The sequence below is a fragment of the Daktulosphaira vitifoliae genome, unplaced genomic scaffold (assembly GCF_025091365.1).
Source record: "Daktulosphaira vitifoliae isolate Bord-2020 unplaced genomic scaffold, ASM2509136v1 Scaffold_2, whole genome shotgun sequence".
NCBI classification, from domain to species: domain Eukaryota; kingdom Metazoa; phylum Arthropoda; class Insecta; order Hemiptera; family Phylloxeridae; genus Daktulosphaira; species Daktulosphaira vitifoliae.
The window spans coordinates 43,006,226-43,024,328 of NW_026099573.1; the positions used below are offsets into that span (position 1 = coordinate 43,006,226).

An 18,103-nucleotide genomic window follows, 5' to 3' on the forward strand; every position below is an offset into this window, starting at 1 on the left:
ATAACGGCACGTTATGAGAGACTTTAATGTACCGCTCGCATCCATCCGGGAAGTCCAAGGACAAACGTAGAAACCCCTACAGGTGAATTCCCCTCTTACTTTCAACTGACCGGTCTCCTACTACTAACGGAGAAAGAACAATCTACCTGAACGATGACACGAATACGTTGTAGTGAGTAAACTATTACATCTGGTTTTTCAACTTTCCTTTTTAACGACTTGGTAAGTCTGAGTCTATTGCCATCGTCCGCTAGTCTTTAGTTACACTTAGTTTGTCTTACTTTAATTTTACTTTTGCTCTCATTGTGTTCGTAATTTGTTGTTCGTTCAAATTTGTAAACCGTTTCCGTCATCGTTTTTAAGGCTTGTGGTATTGGATTTTTCAAGTCCATCATCGTAAAACGGTATAGGTACGTTATAGTTTTAAAACACAGAATTTATAGATAAAGTACAAAAAATTAAGTGAAATTTAACATATTAGTTGTTATGATATATATGTATTTATAAAAAAGCAAAAGCAATTAGTCTTTTAAATAGATTTTATAGTATTTTTTGATTAGACAACGAGTTTGATATTTATTGAGTGTGAACAAATATTTTTTTAAGGCTGACAATTCGCATATTATAAAATATTTGATGTAAACAGATTAATTTTGAAAAATCGTAAATATTTATAAATAAATAAATTATTTTAGAGGTTTGACTCACTAGTATATAAACTGGAAATTGTTGGATGATGCCATTTTTAAAAATACACTTCATGTTCAAATGATGAAAAGATAAATTAATTATAAATATGATGCCATAAAATAATAAATGTGATATGAATTTGATAGTCTTATCTATAGATCTTTATTTAATTATTTAAGTTAAAGAGAGGACATTATCAGGTTTACATGACTTTAAGGTAATTTGGGTCAATTAATAGATCATATTTTATACTACTATAGCTCAGGGAAAAATAATTTATAAAGGCTGAAAATATGAAAATTTTGAAATCGCCACTGACAATATTTAAAAATTAATAGGAACATGCTAAATTTTAAGTCATACTATTTGCGTTATAGCTCAAAGTAATAATGTTATAGAAGTACATACATGATTTATCTTATTAGAAAAGAATGATTACAATCATATTAAAACATTTAAAAATTCATATTTGAAACTTTAAACGTTGAATAGGAAATAAATTAAAAGTCTGAAAATAGTTAAACTGATACCATCACCGAACGGTTAAAAACAGCTTTTTAACTGCATAGTTTCCGGCTTTGTGAATCATAGAAAGTATAGACTAGACTGTCAAGTAATTTGGTGTAAAATGCTTATAATTATTTTCTTATCTTTTTAAAGGAAACGATTTGTTTAGAAATAAATATTATTTATTTAATGACACTGCGAGAATTTTATTTATATTAAATACTTGATATTTAAAATTTAATTTGTGACTTTTTTTGCTTAAAATTATTCTAATAGTATTTTGAGAAAAATTCAGGCGATTGCATGAAATTTTAGAGGGGTTACGCTCTTTTAGCTTTTCCTTCAAATACGCTTCTATAAAATAATGATTAGAAAAAACCTTAATACAATATACCAATATAAGTGGTGAAACAGATCTAACCGAAAACTTTTATATACTTTGATACGATTCAAATTTCACTGTAATTTTTTTAAAAGAATTTTTGTTTTCGTAGACATTAAAAGCATAATTTTTATTATTTATTTTCAATAATAATAAAAAAAAACAATAATTTTAATTTTTACTTAGTAATGTTATAAACCCTAATATTGAAAACAAACCTGAACCGAATTTTAATTTTAAAATTAAACTCAGTTCGGTTTTATTTGAAAATCGAATATTACGATATTATTATTTTTAATATTGTCAAAATTTTCTAATAAAAAAATTTGATGTTTCGATTACAGCATTAGAATAAGTACTTATTGAGCTTTTTAATACATTGAGTGGGTATGTAGCGCGAGTGGTTAAAGCTAATAATGGTGTATATTTATAACGCATTCTGTATTCATTTTACATACCCACTCAACATATTAAAAAGCTTGCAACTTAATAAGTATTTATTTTAAAGTCGTAATTAATTCATGAAATTTTTTTTAAAAACAGCTACTTATTTTAAAATGATGAAAACTTAAAGACGTTTTCTTTTATTGTTATTAAAAATATTTATTATTTTTGGCATATTTTTATTATTTAATATGCTTTTAATTGAGTATAAAAATACGAAAATTGTTTAAAAAAATTACAGTGAAATTATAATTATAACAAAAGTTATAAGAATTGTTAGTTAGTAAATCATATCGATCTGTATATTGCCTGACATATTATATAAATTGATGCTAACTTTTTTTTATTAACACTATATTCAATTTAATACTTTACAACATTAGTAATAATGATTAGTAAAACTTTATTATTTAAAAACAATTTTTCTATTAGAAAAGATTAAAGAACATAAAAAAAAAATCAAAAACTTGTTAATTAATAACCTGTTTCTGAGATCACAAATATACTTAAAAGTTTAAAAGAAACATAATTTCTTTATAATAGGACTTAAACAAATATTTATTTAGTTAAAAATTTTAAGTAATACTTATTGAGGTGTTGGAAAATATACTAAGTAAAATAAAATCAATTTCAGTTTTTTTGTGGAAGACAAAGTAAAACTTAAAAACTTAATTAAAATATTAAATAAAAGTTCTATAAAGAATAGGAATAACACAGAAAAAAAAGACGCTTTTCATTTTTCCACATGATTTAAACAATTTTTTTTTTGTTTCTTTTTAAAAATGTAGTTTTTGTGATCTAGTACTCTTTCTGTATCAATGCCTCAATTGTTACAAGTTAAATATCGTCGCTTATACTGCAGTAGATTGTATCTCATAATTTGACATATTAAGATTTATATCAATAATGATAAATGAAGTTTTTCTGAACAATTTTGTTGTACATATATTTTTTGACAGTCCTAGTTCTACTAATTAGTTATAAAAGTAACTCTTGTATTTGAACGTGTATAATTCAAATAAGGGCTTTTGATCATCCTGGAAACCTAAAAAGACTGATATACTCAATATTGCAGGATTAATGACAATATATATATATCAGATAGTCTTAATTTTCAGAAATAAATTATTTTATTCATAAACATAGAATGTTCAAATTTTCTGGTAGGTCAAAATTTAATTTTTCTTCTTTAAAAAATAATTTTTATATTACTATGTATAAAATTTTGATAAATAACTGAGGTGGCTAAATTATATAATATATTATTTTCAAACAATGTTGTATATTAAAAATGAACGGCTCATTTCCTACGGAGTAATCTATAAGACGACACTAATTTTCTTAGAAACTTTTAAACATTTTTCATTTTGCAGAGAACAAAATTTGGTTTAAAAAACTCTATAATATTATGTCGTCAAATAATGTTTTTTCATTCCTTCAGGAATTAGAATCTGAACTTTTTTAATGGAACTCATATTTTTGACTTGATAATATGATAAAAAAAATTACAAATAATTTTGTTATTATAATTTTTTTTTGACTGATCAATCGTTTTTCTGTTACAGCATGTTCAGATTAGATTTAATTTAATTTAGATAAATTTTCTAATGATATTTAATTATTAAGAATAACAGAAGTTTTCGTTTAAATATTTTGTCACATAAACTAATTTTCATTGACTAAGATATTATCCGACATACAGAAATCTTTTCTTTATTAACTTGTGACTATTAATAGCCTCACACTCTTATATTCTACGCAAGTTTGCTTTCATACATTGTCTGTCACCGATGTGTAAATTTTTTTAATAATAACTATCATAAAAAAATATAAAAATCATTATTACTTAAAATTGATCACCTATACACTTCTTACCTGTATAATTTGCGTTTAATTGTAAAATTTTTCATCTAATAGAACATTCAAAAATGTAACTGAAATTTCTTTCCAAAAACTTTCTCTAACTATTTTTGTAAATTCATGGTCGAGTGAGTAGATTACTAACAATTATTGACTACTAACAATTATAGAAAATGTTTCATATAAATTTAAAAAAAACCGCTAAAAATATGATTTAGAGAAAACATAATACTTTCAAACTAAACAATATATTATGGTTTAATATTTATATACAGAATGATTCTTTTAACGCTAGCCAAAAATTTAAGTGGGAGTTACAGTAATCATATGTTAATAAAAAAGAGTACTGTAGTTTGATTAATAAAATTACATAAAATTATAAAGATGAAATTTATGTATTCAGTTTTATTGTACATTAGCCTTAAATAATTCCCGTTATTTGAATCACGATAAATTAATATTAAGTAAATTAATCTTTTTAGGAGTCACGACGTTTCCTATTTTTTCCGAAAGTAACCAAATTGTCATTAATTTTTTTTTTTGCAATTAAAATTAAAAATTTTTAATTAAGGTTTATATTTTGTTTTAAGAAATATTAATTTGATTGTATATGTTTCGAGTATAGTAAAAAATTGTATTTATAATAATAAAGGTCATTAAGGGGTGCCATTAGTTGTTTAATCATATTTTTATAACATATACTAAAGAGGTAATTAATATGTATCTTAAAAAAAATTAATTTGCGTATTAATATTCATTCTAGCTAATAATTTTGATAATACAAATTAAATAAGTCTTCAACTTTCATTTTTTTATAGACTTGCGTATTTTAATTCGAACCCGTTTCATTCATTATTATTATTTCATTTCCACATAAAAATATTGTACTGTGACAGCTATATGTATAGAATAAGAATACTTCAAGTTAAGATTAATTGAACTGTTATATGTATCACAACATAATTGTAAAGTAATTATAATGAGTAAAAAACATAACAACTTCAATTAGATACAAATCTATGAGTTAAACGATCAATATAGTTTCAGGTAATTTTTTATTACCACGCACAAAATTATTATTGTCATCATATTTACTGAAGAGTTAGTTATTGTAATTTTTGCAGGATAGCGTATATATATTTTTTTTGAAATTTTTTATGTCTTTGAAGTATTTGTTAATGATTGCACCACTAAGTACATTTAAACAATGCGCTATACGTTATAAACTAAACTTGATTTTCTTATTTTGATTATCGTGACAGTGATTTTGATGGCCAAAAGTTATATTAATTATATTGTAACCATCCAACACATTAATTTCACAATCAAGGCCACATCTTGTATCCGAAATCATTGGTTTTTGTATTCGGGTTTTTAAAAACTTATTTTAAGCTAATATATTTGCTAAAAAAATTATTGGAAGGGAAGAGGAGAGAACATTGTTAAAATTATTATTACGCATTTGTTTGGTTTGGTATGGTCAGACCTAAAATCTCAACATTTTATGTAATCTCTCATGTTTTCGCAACATAATTAAAAAAAGCAACTTTGACCGTTAAATTTATTTAACATGTTAGGTTTATCTAACTTCTATTACTTGGTTTTAAAATAGCCAAATCCTTTTTATTTCTGTGATTACATAGATTAGATAGACATACAGGATTATTATTTTAACGTTAGCCACTCGTTTTCTCTTTAAATAAGAACTATCTTAAAAAAATTTATTTTGATATTTTTTAGTTTCATATATTTATTGATTTTTCAGTTATTAATTACAGTTTAGTATAATCCCTTATAACTTGAATAGTGAACAAGAGGTATCAAATTAATTTCTTTAAATTGCAACATACATATTTATCGAGCTTATAAAATAAAAAAATTATCTAATAACGAAAACGACTGGTGGATTAATAACTTTTACCTATTATTTTGGAAGTTATTAACATTTTAAAATACAAACTCGAGGTGATACACTATTATGACTACATTTATTATTAGATATTTCTCACATTTTCTTTTCAACAAATGGTTAAAAGGAAAACTTTTAAAAACTTTCGAAGTACTAGTTCAAAAATTGTAATCGACCAGTCTTTTTTAAATTAGTTTTTATTTTATTTTATAAGCTAGTAAAATATGTATATATAAAAAAGTAAAGTTGACATCCTTATAAGGAATTTATTAAAAAAGTAATTAATAAATGTAACTAAAATATATTAAAAAAAATTACTTTAACATAATTGTTATTTTAAGAAAAATCGAGTAGCTAGCGGTAAAAGAATCATCTTGTATAGGAAAAATAGGGTATATTTCAATTATAATTGTATAGTTATATAAAAATGATAAAAAGGGCTACGTTTCTCTAAGGGGTTATTCGCTGATTAAATCTACAAATGAAGTGAATAAAATTTTATTATTAATGTATAGCATAGATAAATAATATATTTTGTTAAAATATTATGTTTTACCATTAATAATATAAAAAAAAATATTCGGTAGGAGTAAAATTGAATAGTGAATTCAATAAATATTGTAATTTTATATAATTTGATTTAATTATATAATGCCAGATAATTAATATTTTTGTAGTAATCATAGTGATTTATATCAAATATTGTATCATGCGAATGTCAGCACTCGGAGATACCTAACGCAATTATTCTAAATTCTATATTCTTTATCTAAGGAGTTCATTAACACATTATGATATTTATATTTTATACTAGAGCGTATAAGAAGTATGATGAATAGTCTGTGATCTGGGCTTATAGTAATCAGCCTGGCAAATACATAGTGTAATGAAAGATATATTATTTGGAAATAACAGTTATATTCTTTAATTACTTACCTAAGGCGTAGTTAAATTTTAACGTTTGTATAGTACGTCTGATCGATGCTATTTTATTCTTAAGACCTTAAAAAACTTTCTCTAAATAGAATGGCATTAATAAATTTTTTGTGATTCTATAACAATGAGAATTTATTTATTAGAATTATTGTATTGAAGGTTCTATTCTACTTTCAAAACTATTACAAAAGAAGAAACTTGTAGAAATATTTTCCATTAATAATAATGTTAAATATTTTATATCTTAGTTAAATATGCCCGTAAAAGTATAAAATCCATTATTCCACTAAAAAATTCATAGTTATTAAAAACTAATAAAAATATATTAGGTAAATTATTGCAATAGACTCAAGTACAAAAAGTTTATATAATATTGGATAAACTTTTATTTGTGAGAAAATTTTAAATTGATGGGTTTATGTTATGAGCAGTTTATCCATAAAAATTAATTTTATTTAAGAAAAATAAATAAAATAATAATAGCTGGGTAAAAGTTGTATTTTTTTTATGTTATAAATAGACATATATAAAAGTAAAAGTAATAAAACACCAATGTTTTTCAAAATTATACATACTAACATAATATATAATTATTCATAGAAGACAAATATCAATATTTGTCTTATCTAGATAAGAACGATACTTATTTACATGTAATATTTGTTTAGTTATACAAGTAAACTATATCCGGATTAGTTGAAACCCAGAAAAATATGTATTAAATGGAAATAGGTTGGTTTCAATATTAGAATAAATGTATTAATATTAAAATAAAAACCACACTTTAAGACCTAATATTGATGTGTTCATCATTCAACATAAAGCAATTAAAAAAATTTTCGTTCTTAAAATTTGTCTAGTTTTAGAGAATTAATTTATAGAAATAATAAAAAATATTTGTTCTTAAAATTTGTCTAGTTTTAGAGAATTTATAGAAATAATAAAAAATATTCAAAAATAAAAGAATCTTTTAATAAAATCGTATATATTTATAAATTGTACTGCTATGATTGTAAATGTATATTTCATTAAAAGATATAACGTTAATCAATAAAAATTTGATGTAGAAAGTACTAGAGGCCAAGGTTATTTATATAATACTAGTAGAAAACTTAATGAATGAGTGTTCGCTTACATATTACAGTATTAAAAGATCAACAAGAATGAGTATTTATTCGTTAACCCGTTTGCTCCATAGTTATATCTAATTATTCTATTTAAAATATATGACATTCCTGGTTGTTCATCTCATAATATTAACTGATAATATTATTTATAATGTGTTTTCTATTTTTTATACGTTTAATCTTTTAAAAATTTAAAATTTTTTCGATATTTTAAATTGTATTTAATTATTTAGCGTAATTTTACTGAAAATATTTTTACAACTATTGATTAAATTTTGAAAAAGTTAATTTAATTAAAAAAGCATATTACATCCACTTATTTATTTAATTCTTAAAATTTAAAAGTAACTGTAAAAAATTTAATCTAAACAATAAGATCTAACCTTAAACTATTACAAATTCTTAGTATGCGTTTATGTGAAAGGTAATAAAAATGAAAGTTAATTGTTTTAGAGATTTCTTTATAAGTGACAATAAATAAAATATAATTAACTAGGTAATGTAAATTTAAGTGTATTTAGCTATAAAATATTATGACGCAATTATTAATAACTGATTTTAATGGAAAACTAAATAATCCGAAGAATGATCCTTTGGAAGAAGCTAATTAGCTTTCTTCCATATAAGTTTATTTATTTTAAAAGAATGTGAAACAATTTTCTTTAGAAACCCATTGTTGTTTTTTTTTTATTGATAACTAACAAAATAAAACTTTAATAATTTATATTGTTTAGTTGTTTATTCTATTATTTTTTTGGCAAACACATAAATTTAAAATATGAAATTTACTTTCTAATATTTAATCGTCATTTTTGTACTGGTAAAATATCATGTAAATACATTTAATTACATACACGAATAATTTAACTTACATAGCTATGGTCAGTATACGTTGTTTGCAAAAACTATTACTAAACAGATTCATGTTTTCACCCAAAGAAAATTAACCTACATCATACACAAATAAGATCATGAATATAATGATATTTAATTGTAATACATCGTAGGTAGTCATATAAGTAGTATATTGTTCATGTAACATGACAAACCTTGAAAGTAGAAACCTTGTAATCATAATAGCTGAAGATGTAACACCCTACTACTATTTTTTAATACTTTTCCCTTTCGTAAAACGTAGTACAGTATTTCATTTTAACATATTTTGTTCTCAGTCTAAAAACAATACTTTGCGTTTCATATCTTTGTTTATACTGAATTATTTTCAACTAATTTATTTAATAATATTGCAGAAATGCCGACCTATGAAGAAAACTTCTTTAATTACAAGCCAGCAAAGTTACCTGAAAGCCTAGCACATCTACCAGAGCGTGTAGGTGAAACTTTTGCAAATAAAACGTTGTTCATTACTGGCGGATCAGGTTTTTTAGGAAAAGTTCTTATTGAGAAGATTTTACGAAAATCTCCAGATGTTAAAAGAATATATATACTTTTGCGACCTAAGAAGGGAAATAATCCTAAACAAAGAATCGAAGCTCTATTTTCTTCTGTGGTAAGTTTTATAATAATTTATTATATTATTAGTCATAACTAGGGCCCTCACATAGGGTTAGATGGGCTCCATAGTGCTAAAGTCCAGCATTTAAAGAGGTTAAAATTATGTTTTTTGTCATTATTAATCATTGAAAAAATTTTAAATTCCGTTTTAATGGCTGGTACGGTACACCATAATTTTAAATTAAAAGCTTAGGAGGTTATATGAAAAACATTGTTTCGAAATATGCTTATCTGCTGATTTTTTAATAAGGATTAATGTTATTTATTTTTAATATGTTAGCCATATGTAATTATGTAGTTTTTGAAGTTTAACTTAATTATTTATTTAATAAATAAAATAAATTTCTACGTACAATTTGTTTTTCAGTTAATAATGTTTTTCATTTAAGTCCTACGTTTTTTAAATCTACCCATTGAAATGTTAAAAAAAATATTAGTTGTTACCTTAAATTATAATTTTTGAATGTTAAATACAGAAGTATTGGTAATTTTAAAGAATGATATGTTTTATAAATTATTTTTTGTATGCTCGTTATACTGAAGAGGTATTTTTATATTAAACATAGCATAACATGTTTATAGAAAATTATTTTTTATTGCAGTAAATAGTATTTAAAAAACTAAAACTATATTAAAAATATTTAACTCAAAAACCCACACAAAAAATTACTAAAAAAACGCGGAATAAATATTTAATTTACATTATTATTCAACATTTTTACTAATGAAACATTCGTTTTTTAATTATTACTTTAACATAACTTCTTTTACTTTAAAAAAAAAAGTAAACAATTTAAATGTATTTCTAAAGTAGTACTTTTTTTTTTAATTTAAATTTTTAGTAAAAATTATAACGAATACTCTAGGATTGGAGGAATATAATAAAAAGTAAATTAATACAGTTAAATGGGCTAACTTGGGGCGGTGATTAAACTTGGGTTGAATATCAATTATCATTTTAGTTATAGTAATCTACAGCACTAGTAAAATATTTTCAAGTATTGTTAAAATGTTTATATACAAAAATTGAGTGATGAAATCTGTAAAATATTGCACTACCTCGTTTGATGGTACATATTAAAAATACAGGTAGTAGTTGCTTTCTCTGATTTTCTTTAGTACCAGTTTATATAATGATTTTATCAAACTTTATGAAATAATGAATAAGAATTGAATAACGTAGGTTAAAACATCTATGGAAATCTATCAAGCCTAGTCTGTGTTTGGTCATTTTCAGTAAACTAATTTCTTTTTATTTGTTTTAGATAAAAATAATTAATAGTATTTAAATTACTATAAAATAACGAATGACTGTTTTTCACGAAAAAATGTTTTGAATATTTTTTCGAAGTACATAAACACATTTATTACGAAATATGAATTTTCATAATTATATTTAAAATAATTAAAAATATGTATAGGTTACGTATAAAACATAATATATTATATATTTTTTAGGAGTTTAATAATTATTTAATTTTTACTATTGTATTAAGTACAATATTAAATATGCAATAAAAAATTTAGCTTTTATTTATTTTAAATATGATTTTTTAAGTGATAAACATTTGAATAGAAGGCGTTTTAGATATGAAATACCGCTTTTATCGTATCGGATAAAAGCAGAGATAAACATAAATTTGATCCATATTTTGATACTTTATATCAAAGTATGGATTAAATTTTCGAAAACAGTGTTTAAAAAAAACGATGGAGTATTAATAATTTATTAAATTAATTTTTGTGATTTAAAAGTCAACCACATTTATTGTGAAATATTTTGTTGCTAACTTTCTTATTAGGTAGGTACCAGAAATAGGTTCCATTAGGTTGATTTATTAGCAAACGTCAAGTTTTAAAAATAAAAAGTTTTGTAGGAAACCATAAATTTTANTAGTTAAAGACGTTGAATACGTAACTTATTGTAATAATCGAAAGTATCTGATTATGACCAAATGAAAAATAAAGAATAAAATATTTTATAAGTTTTAAAAATAAAAAGTTTTGTAGGAAACCATAAATTTTACATTTATTAATCAAAGATTTGAGAAACAACAAAGTTCCAACAAAAATAATTTAAAGAAAATAAGAAAAAATTGTTTTACATTATTAAAAATAACGTTTAGAATGTAAATTGTAAATTAAATTTTTATGGCTCCAGTAGCGCATTTGAAAATTTGGAATATAATCAGTATAGAATACATATTATACACAAAGAACTAAATAGTACAAGTAATATTTTTTATTATGAACCACAAGATACATTTATTTATATATTGATCACAAATTAATTTTTCAAAATTTTGCCACATAAAAAAACTGGTTTAGTTAAATAAAAAACGTCGAAACTATAATAAAGAAACAATTTTGAAATGAAAAATTACATCGAAAATTTTAAGTTTGATTGCTTGAAAAACAGACATAATTTTAAGTACGACAAAGACGTTGTGCGGCCATCTAAACAAGCACTTTAATTTTTCTAATATTTTTTTTATAGTTGTATGATTACTTAAAAGAATTGCATGGTGCAGATATCATAAAAAAGATTTTTCCTATAGCTGGAGATGTTTTGGAACCAGAATTAGGCATAAATAAAGAAGATCGAAAGATACTCACCGACGAAGTAGACATAGTTTTCCACGCCGCTGCTACCATTCGTTTTGATGAGCCTTTAAAAAAAGCTGTTCTATTGAATACCAGAGGAACTAAATTTATGCTAGCGTTGGCAAGAGAAATGAAAAATTTAAAGGTAATCGAAATTTTACTTTTTAAATTTTGAATTACTTAAGTATNAGGTAATCGAAATTTTACTTTTTAAATTTTGAATTACTTATGTATTAGTATGTTTTCGTCAATTTTTAGTTATTTGCATACATTTCGACAGCGTACTGTCATCTGGACGAAAAAGTGTTGTACGAAAAACCATACCCTCCACCAGCAGATCCAAACAAAGTTATTCAAAGCATGGAATTGTTAGATGAATCTTTTGTTGAAACTATTTCCAAAGAGTTAGTTATCTATTAGATCTTATTCGTGTCTTGTAGTTTTTATCAATTTATTTATTTGTATTTAGAGTTCTTGGAACCTTTCCTAACTCTTACGCATTCACAAAATGTCTTTCTGAACACTTAGTGTCTGAAGAAAGAAAAACTGGAATGCCAGTTGTAATAACTCGTCCATCAATTGGTTAGTATGCTGTAAAAGATAACTCATCTATCACTTCCAAATTTTTCTAAATTCATTTTAAATAAATCAAACATGTTAATGTCTTTTAGTTATTCCTGTTTGGAAAGAGCCTTTGCCCGGTTGGACAGATAATATAAATGGTCCTGCGGGTTTACTTATTGGCGCCGGTAAAGGAGTCATTCGGACAATGTATTGTGATAACAAAGGTTACGCTGATTTCTTGCCAGTCGACATAACTGTTAATGGTCTTCTTTTATTTATTTGGAATTACTTGGAAAATAAGTAAATAAAAACTAATTTTCTTAATGAGAGTTTTCGGTGATAAACAAAACATACTAAAAACACTCCAAAATAATTAAAATATTTTTATCACTTATCACAATTTGTTTTTAAAGCTTATTGTATTTTTGAATATAGTGACAAAGACAGATGGATTGGGCATTTGACATCAAGTCAAGAATGGCAAATTACATGGCAAGAAATTATCGACATTGGTAAAGATATAGTAACTCATGAGGTACCGTTGAATGGTTGTGTATGGTATCCTGGAGGCAGTATGAAGTCTAGTAAGCTTCATCACGATATTTGTGCGTTCTTTTTACATACTATTCCAGCTTACTTTTTGGATGCAATAATATATTTGTCTGGAAACAAACCATGGTAATAATAATTAATAGTATTATTAATTAAGTCTATTCAATAAAAATAGATTTAATTCGCGATCGTGTACACACAAAAGACAACTTGTTTTTTGAAATGATTATTCATGTTAAGTTTAAAAACTTTTTTTCAACTTGGATTTGTAGCCTTGTTCGTATACAAGATAGAATTAACAAAGGATTTGAAGTGTTTGGATATTATGCAAATAATCAATGGGAATTTAGAAATGAACATGTTCACCACTTGAGAAAAATTATGAATGCTCGAGAAAAGTTTGAATACAAAATAGATGGAGCTGACATGAATATTAGAAATTATTTTAGAGACTGTATTATGGCTTCTCGTATTTACATATTAAAGGAAATGCCTGATACTTTACCGGGTGCAAGAAGACATATGAAAATGTATGTAATATAAAATACTCGTATACTTTTTATGTATAAACTGAAGTTTAAAATGTAAAATTAGGTAGAAAGATGGTTAAATTAAACTTTTTCTATTTACAATTACATTTTGGGCTATAAAATTTTAACATAATAATTATACTATAATTCATTAATTTATTTTGTTATAGAATGTATTGTGTCGATATAATAGCCAAAATATTGTTCTTCGGTCTTCTATTGTGGACCTTATTCAAGTGGTCTGATTTCATTTTAGCAATCGGTATATTTTTACTAAGTCTAATACAAATGTTTTTTGATACAACACGATCGATGTTTATTCAAAGTTCTACTGTCGAACCAATTATGAATAATGAGCTTTAGTCTTAAATCTTAATATAGTGCTATTTTGTTTTAATTTTTTTTGTACCAATATTAATTGTTACAGTTACTTAAACACATTTTTACATTTTTTACTGATTAAATTCAATTTCAAATACATTAATTAATTATTATTTTTTAATAATAATTTTGTTTGTTAAATAAAGACTTCCTTAAGGATAATTTTATATGCTGTTTAAATAGTTAAAATATAGTAAAATTAGATTAATACTTAATATTATATTTTTTATTGTAAAATATGATACTATTAAAAACTATTTTACTAATAACCTCCAATTATAGTTTTATAAATATAGTTACTTTAAGAATTTTTTTTATCGTTTATCATTTTTATCGTTGTATTATTCTATTTAAATTCAAATTAATTGACTTACATGACTTATTAATTTTTAACCTTGTAACCTAAGATGTGATTTAAATTGAGTTACTGAGTAAGTTTGGAGTTTCTTTTGGGTTTGTTGTGCTATTGACATAATCAAAGAATAAATAAATCAATATATTTTATAATTTATAAAAAATTGTGATTGTATAAATGTTTTTAATAAAAATCAAAATTTATATTGCAGTCAATGAAATAAAATATTTTATCATTTTAATAACAAAAATTGTTGTTAAATTCCAATATTGACAACGAGCAAAGTATTGAATCAGTACTGGCAACTAACCATTGGTCAACCCGTACTAACTTAGTACTGGTTGGTGTCTTGTCTAAGTACTGATATAGGATTGGTGGTTAGTACCTGGCTGATATTGCTAACATAGTACTAGCATAATACTGGTTATACAAAATCTCCAGTATTGACCTGTTAATACTGGAGAAACGTTATCATTCCAGATGTATGCAAGTATTGGTCTAGTGCTGCGTTAGAACTACCGGTACTGTGCCTGTTGTGTAATTTCTGATTGGGGCTGTATTATGAGATAACAACTGCCAACGTACAGTGCTCGTGCTCAGTGCACACACACCAATACCAATAGAGTAACCAACTGGGCTACATACCCATTTATCATTATGATATTTAGAGAATAAAAAAAAATTGTTTGCTATTTTATTTATTATCATGTAAAAAGAAGTTGTTCCCATATAAGAAAATTAAGGATTTTTGTAATGTAAAGAATAAACAAATAAATTTTTGACTAAATGTAATTGTAGATTTTTTTGAACCAAATATTTTTTCTCTTTACAGAAATTCTCAAGTTCATGAGAAACTAAGGGATTAAAATTAAGTCATTTATCAATTACTCTATTTGTAAATAATAATAACTAGAAAAATAAGTAAATATAGTGCATACATTATCATTTGATTTAATACATTAGATTGTGGCAAAATGCTATAATAATTTTTTTTATTATAAACTTGTAAATGGTTTTTAAATTAATTTTTTTAAGAATAATATAAAAAGGTTAACCATAATGTTAGCACAAAAATAGTTACAACGCAAAAGTTTAATGTACATTTTCATAATTTATTGCATTTACAATTGTTATAAATGTGTCATAAAAAACATGCATAGCCTATTATTATAATGATAAATTTAAGAAGTAAATGTAATGGGGTTTTAACTACGTGAAAATAATTAAATATACTTACTAAAATATTATGCCATTTTTTTAGAAATATAAATTTTTAAAAGAAAATTATACCTTTTAGATTAATATTTTAACTGTTCTTATAAGCTATTGAATAAAATGTGTTCTTATAAAAATGTTTGTGTAAATGACAGTTAATACAATAAATCTTTTAAAATTAATGAAACAAATCATTATAATCCAAATTCAATATGTATATTATTCTTTTAGAAAATTTGTTTTTTTTTAAATGTAGATAATATTAATTTAATGTTATACGATTTTTGGTAATCAAAAAAAATGTATAATCATTGTTGGGAATTGATAACCATAAATTCAACTACTTGTGATAGATATTTGAGATGAAATAATCTAGGTGAAAGATAAATTTATTTATTTATTTTTATATATAGGGTGATTGAAATCTGGTAAGACATTCATTTTCTCAGAAAATATTGAGAATATTAAATTTTATTATAGAGAAAAAATATCAAGTTCAAAAAACTCTACAACAATATGAAGTCAAACCATTTTTTTTTGACCCTTCAAGGATAAAAACCCTTATTTATAATTTTCTTAAATGGAAACCCTTATTTTTAACTTTATAATATGATAGAAAAAAAAAAATTACAAACAATTTTGTTCTTCTAATTTTTTTTATCTGATTAATTAACCGTTCGTTCGTTACAGCTTGTTAAAGTTAAGTGATTTTAGGCCAAATTTCTATTGTCATTTTACTGTATTAATACAGAAGTCATTATTTTTTTTTATGTGCTGTTGCATAAGCCAAATTTTATTGATCAAGTTATGACAGGTAAATTAGCTATAAAAGTGTATTACGCACTAAATGAGTGAAAACAATAATAGATTCAAACCGGGTTTTTGGAGTATTATTAATAGCTAAGTCTATGGTTTTGTAAGACTAAAGGATTTAACAAAAATGACGGTTGAATTGCCACCGATATTATTAAACGTAATAAATAACAATATTTTTTCTGGAAGTCAAAATCATTAAACAATTATAAAACGTAAATGGTTGTTCGGATAAAAAGAATTATAAAAACAAAATTGTTTGTCATTTTTTTTTCTATCATATTATTAAATCAAAAATAGTGGTTCCCATTTAAAAATATTATAAATGAACATTTTTATCCCTGAAGGGATAAAAAAAAAATTTATTTAATTTCATATTATTGTAGAGTTTTATAAACTTAATAATTTTTCTTTTTACAAAAATTTTAAATAATCAATAGTTTCTGAGAAAATAAGTGTCTTACCAGATTTCGATCACTCTGTAGAAAAATGCTGATAACTTCATTTTTATTACTTTATTTTTTCGTTAAATATATGTATATGTACATATATGTATATTCGATTAAAATTGAATGTCGCTTAACATTACCTCATTTTTTACCTATTGTAAATCTAAATTCTAATATCTTAAAATATAATTCCGCGAAACTGGTTATCTACTAGTGAAATTCATTATATTATATTATTATTATATAATAATTATGCTAAAATTTGCATAACATTGAAACATGCCCATTAGTTAAAACTAAATCAAATTTAAGGTTTTTAAGTACTATACAAACGAAAAAAAAAACGTTTCGACTACTTGTCTTCAATGAATAATCGGTCTCTCTTTTTAAAAATCATGTAATTTTTTAAAAAATTTTTAAAAATTTTGTTTCGAATATGCATTGAATTGGCAGTTATTGACAGTCAAATATCAATTAATGTTAATCTAAAAAAATGCATCAACTCCACTATACTAGGCTCTCATTGTAAATTTAACATTTTAAATTTACATTATGTTATTTTAGTTCGTAATGATGTAATGTCAATGTTATTGTTCAGTGTTATCATAAAAGTACACTGCTTATTTGTAGGGACTTCTCAACAGCCTGATAAAATAAAATGAAAAACATCCGTTATCTTATCTTGTATTATTAGCAAAACAATTATTTATAACTAATTATAAATATCATAAACATAATAATCCTGCTTTTATGATTTGAATTTGTGCATATAATTGGTTATTATACAAAAAAGACTATTATATATTTTTATTTATAAATTTACTCAAAAATTAAAAGAATATTAATTAAATTATACACGTGTGAGTATATTACCACAAGATATTTGTAGGTTATGGTGTCATCATAATGCGTTAAAAAGTATGAAATGTAATAAAATAATTTTTGCCAAACATCGTTAAATTCTAAGTACTGCTGAATATTTCATTATTCATAGATGAATAAAATATTTGTAATCTGGATAACAATGAATCCATCTTAGATGTCGTTTTTGATAACAATTTATAGAGCCAGGCTAGCTAAGATAAAAGATGCTAAGATATAATATGTAAATAATGTTATTTTTTTCTGGATGATTATTTGGGTTTTCCCGACATTGTCTTTAATAGATACACTATTAAAAATATTAATCTATTGTAGTAAATATATAATATTAGCATTGTACAAGCTTTCTTTAATGTTTGATTTTTATGGCTTATTAAAAATTAAAAAC

At 23.6% G+C, this 18,103-nt stretch overlaps 1 protein-coding gene across 1 annotated transcript; it reads left to right on the top strand.

The window, feature by feature from the left end:
• Positions 1-218: 218 nt before the first annotated feature.
• Positions 219-14,566, top strand: LOC126898306 (fatty acyl-CoA reductase 1-like). The gene is made up of 9 exons (XM_050672248.1): positions 219-410; positions 9,106-9,365; positions 11,868-12,119; positions 12,233-12,378; positions 12,444-12,556; positions 12,646-12,838; positions 12,974-13,216; positions 13,363-13,620; positions 13,791-14,566. Exons 2-9 carry the CDS (start codon positions 9,108-9,110, stop codon positions 13,981-13,983), a joined length of 1,656 nt encoding a protein of 551 aa, XP_050528205.1. The 5' UTR covers positions 219-410; positions 9,106-9,107; the 3' UTR covers positions 13,984-14,566.
• Positions 14,567-18,103: the final 3,537 nt, after the last annotated feature.

Bases quoted from the DNA above. Each gene is read 5' to 3' on its own strand.
- LOC126898306 (XM_050672248.1), top strand. From the start codon at position 9,108: ATGCCGACCTATGAAGAAAACTTCTTTAATTACAAGCCAGCAAAGTTA. The intron at 9,366-11,867 runs GTAAGTTTTATA...TTTTTTTTATAG, and splicing joins AAGCTCTATTTTCTTCTGTG to TTGTATGATTACTTAAAAGA. The intron at 12,557-12,645 runs GTTAGTATGCTG...AATGTCTTTTAG, and splicing joins AATAACTCGTCCATCAATTG to TTATTCCTGTTTGGAAAGAG.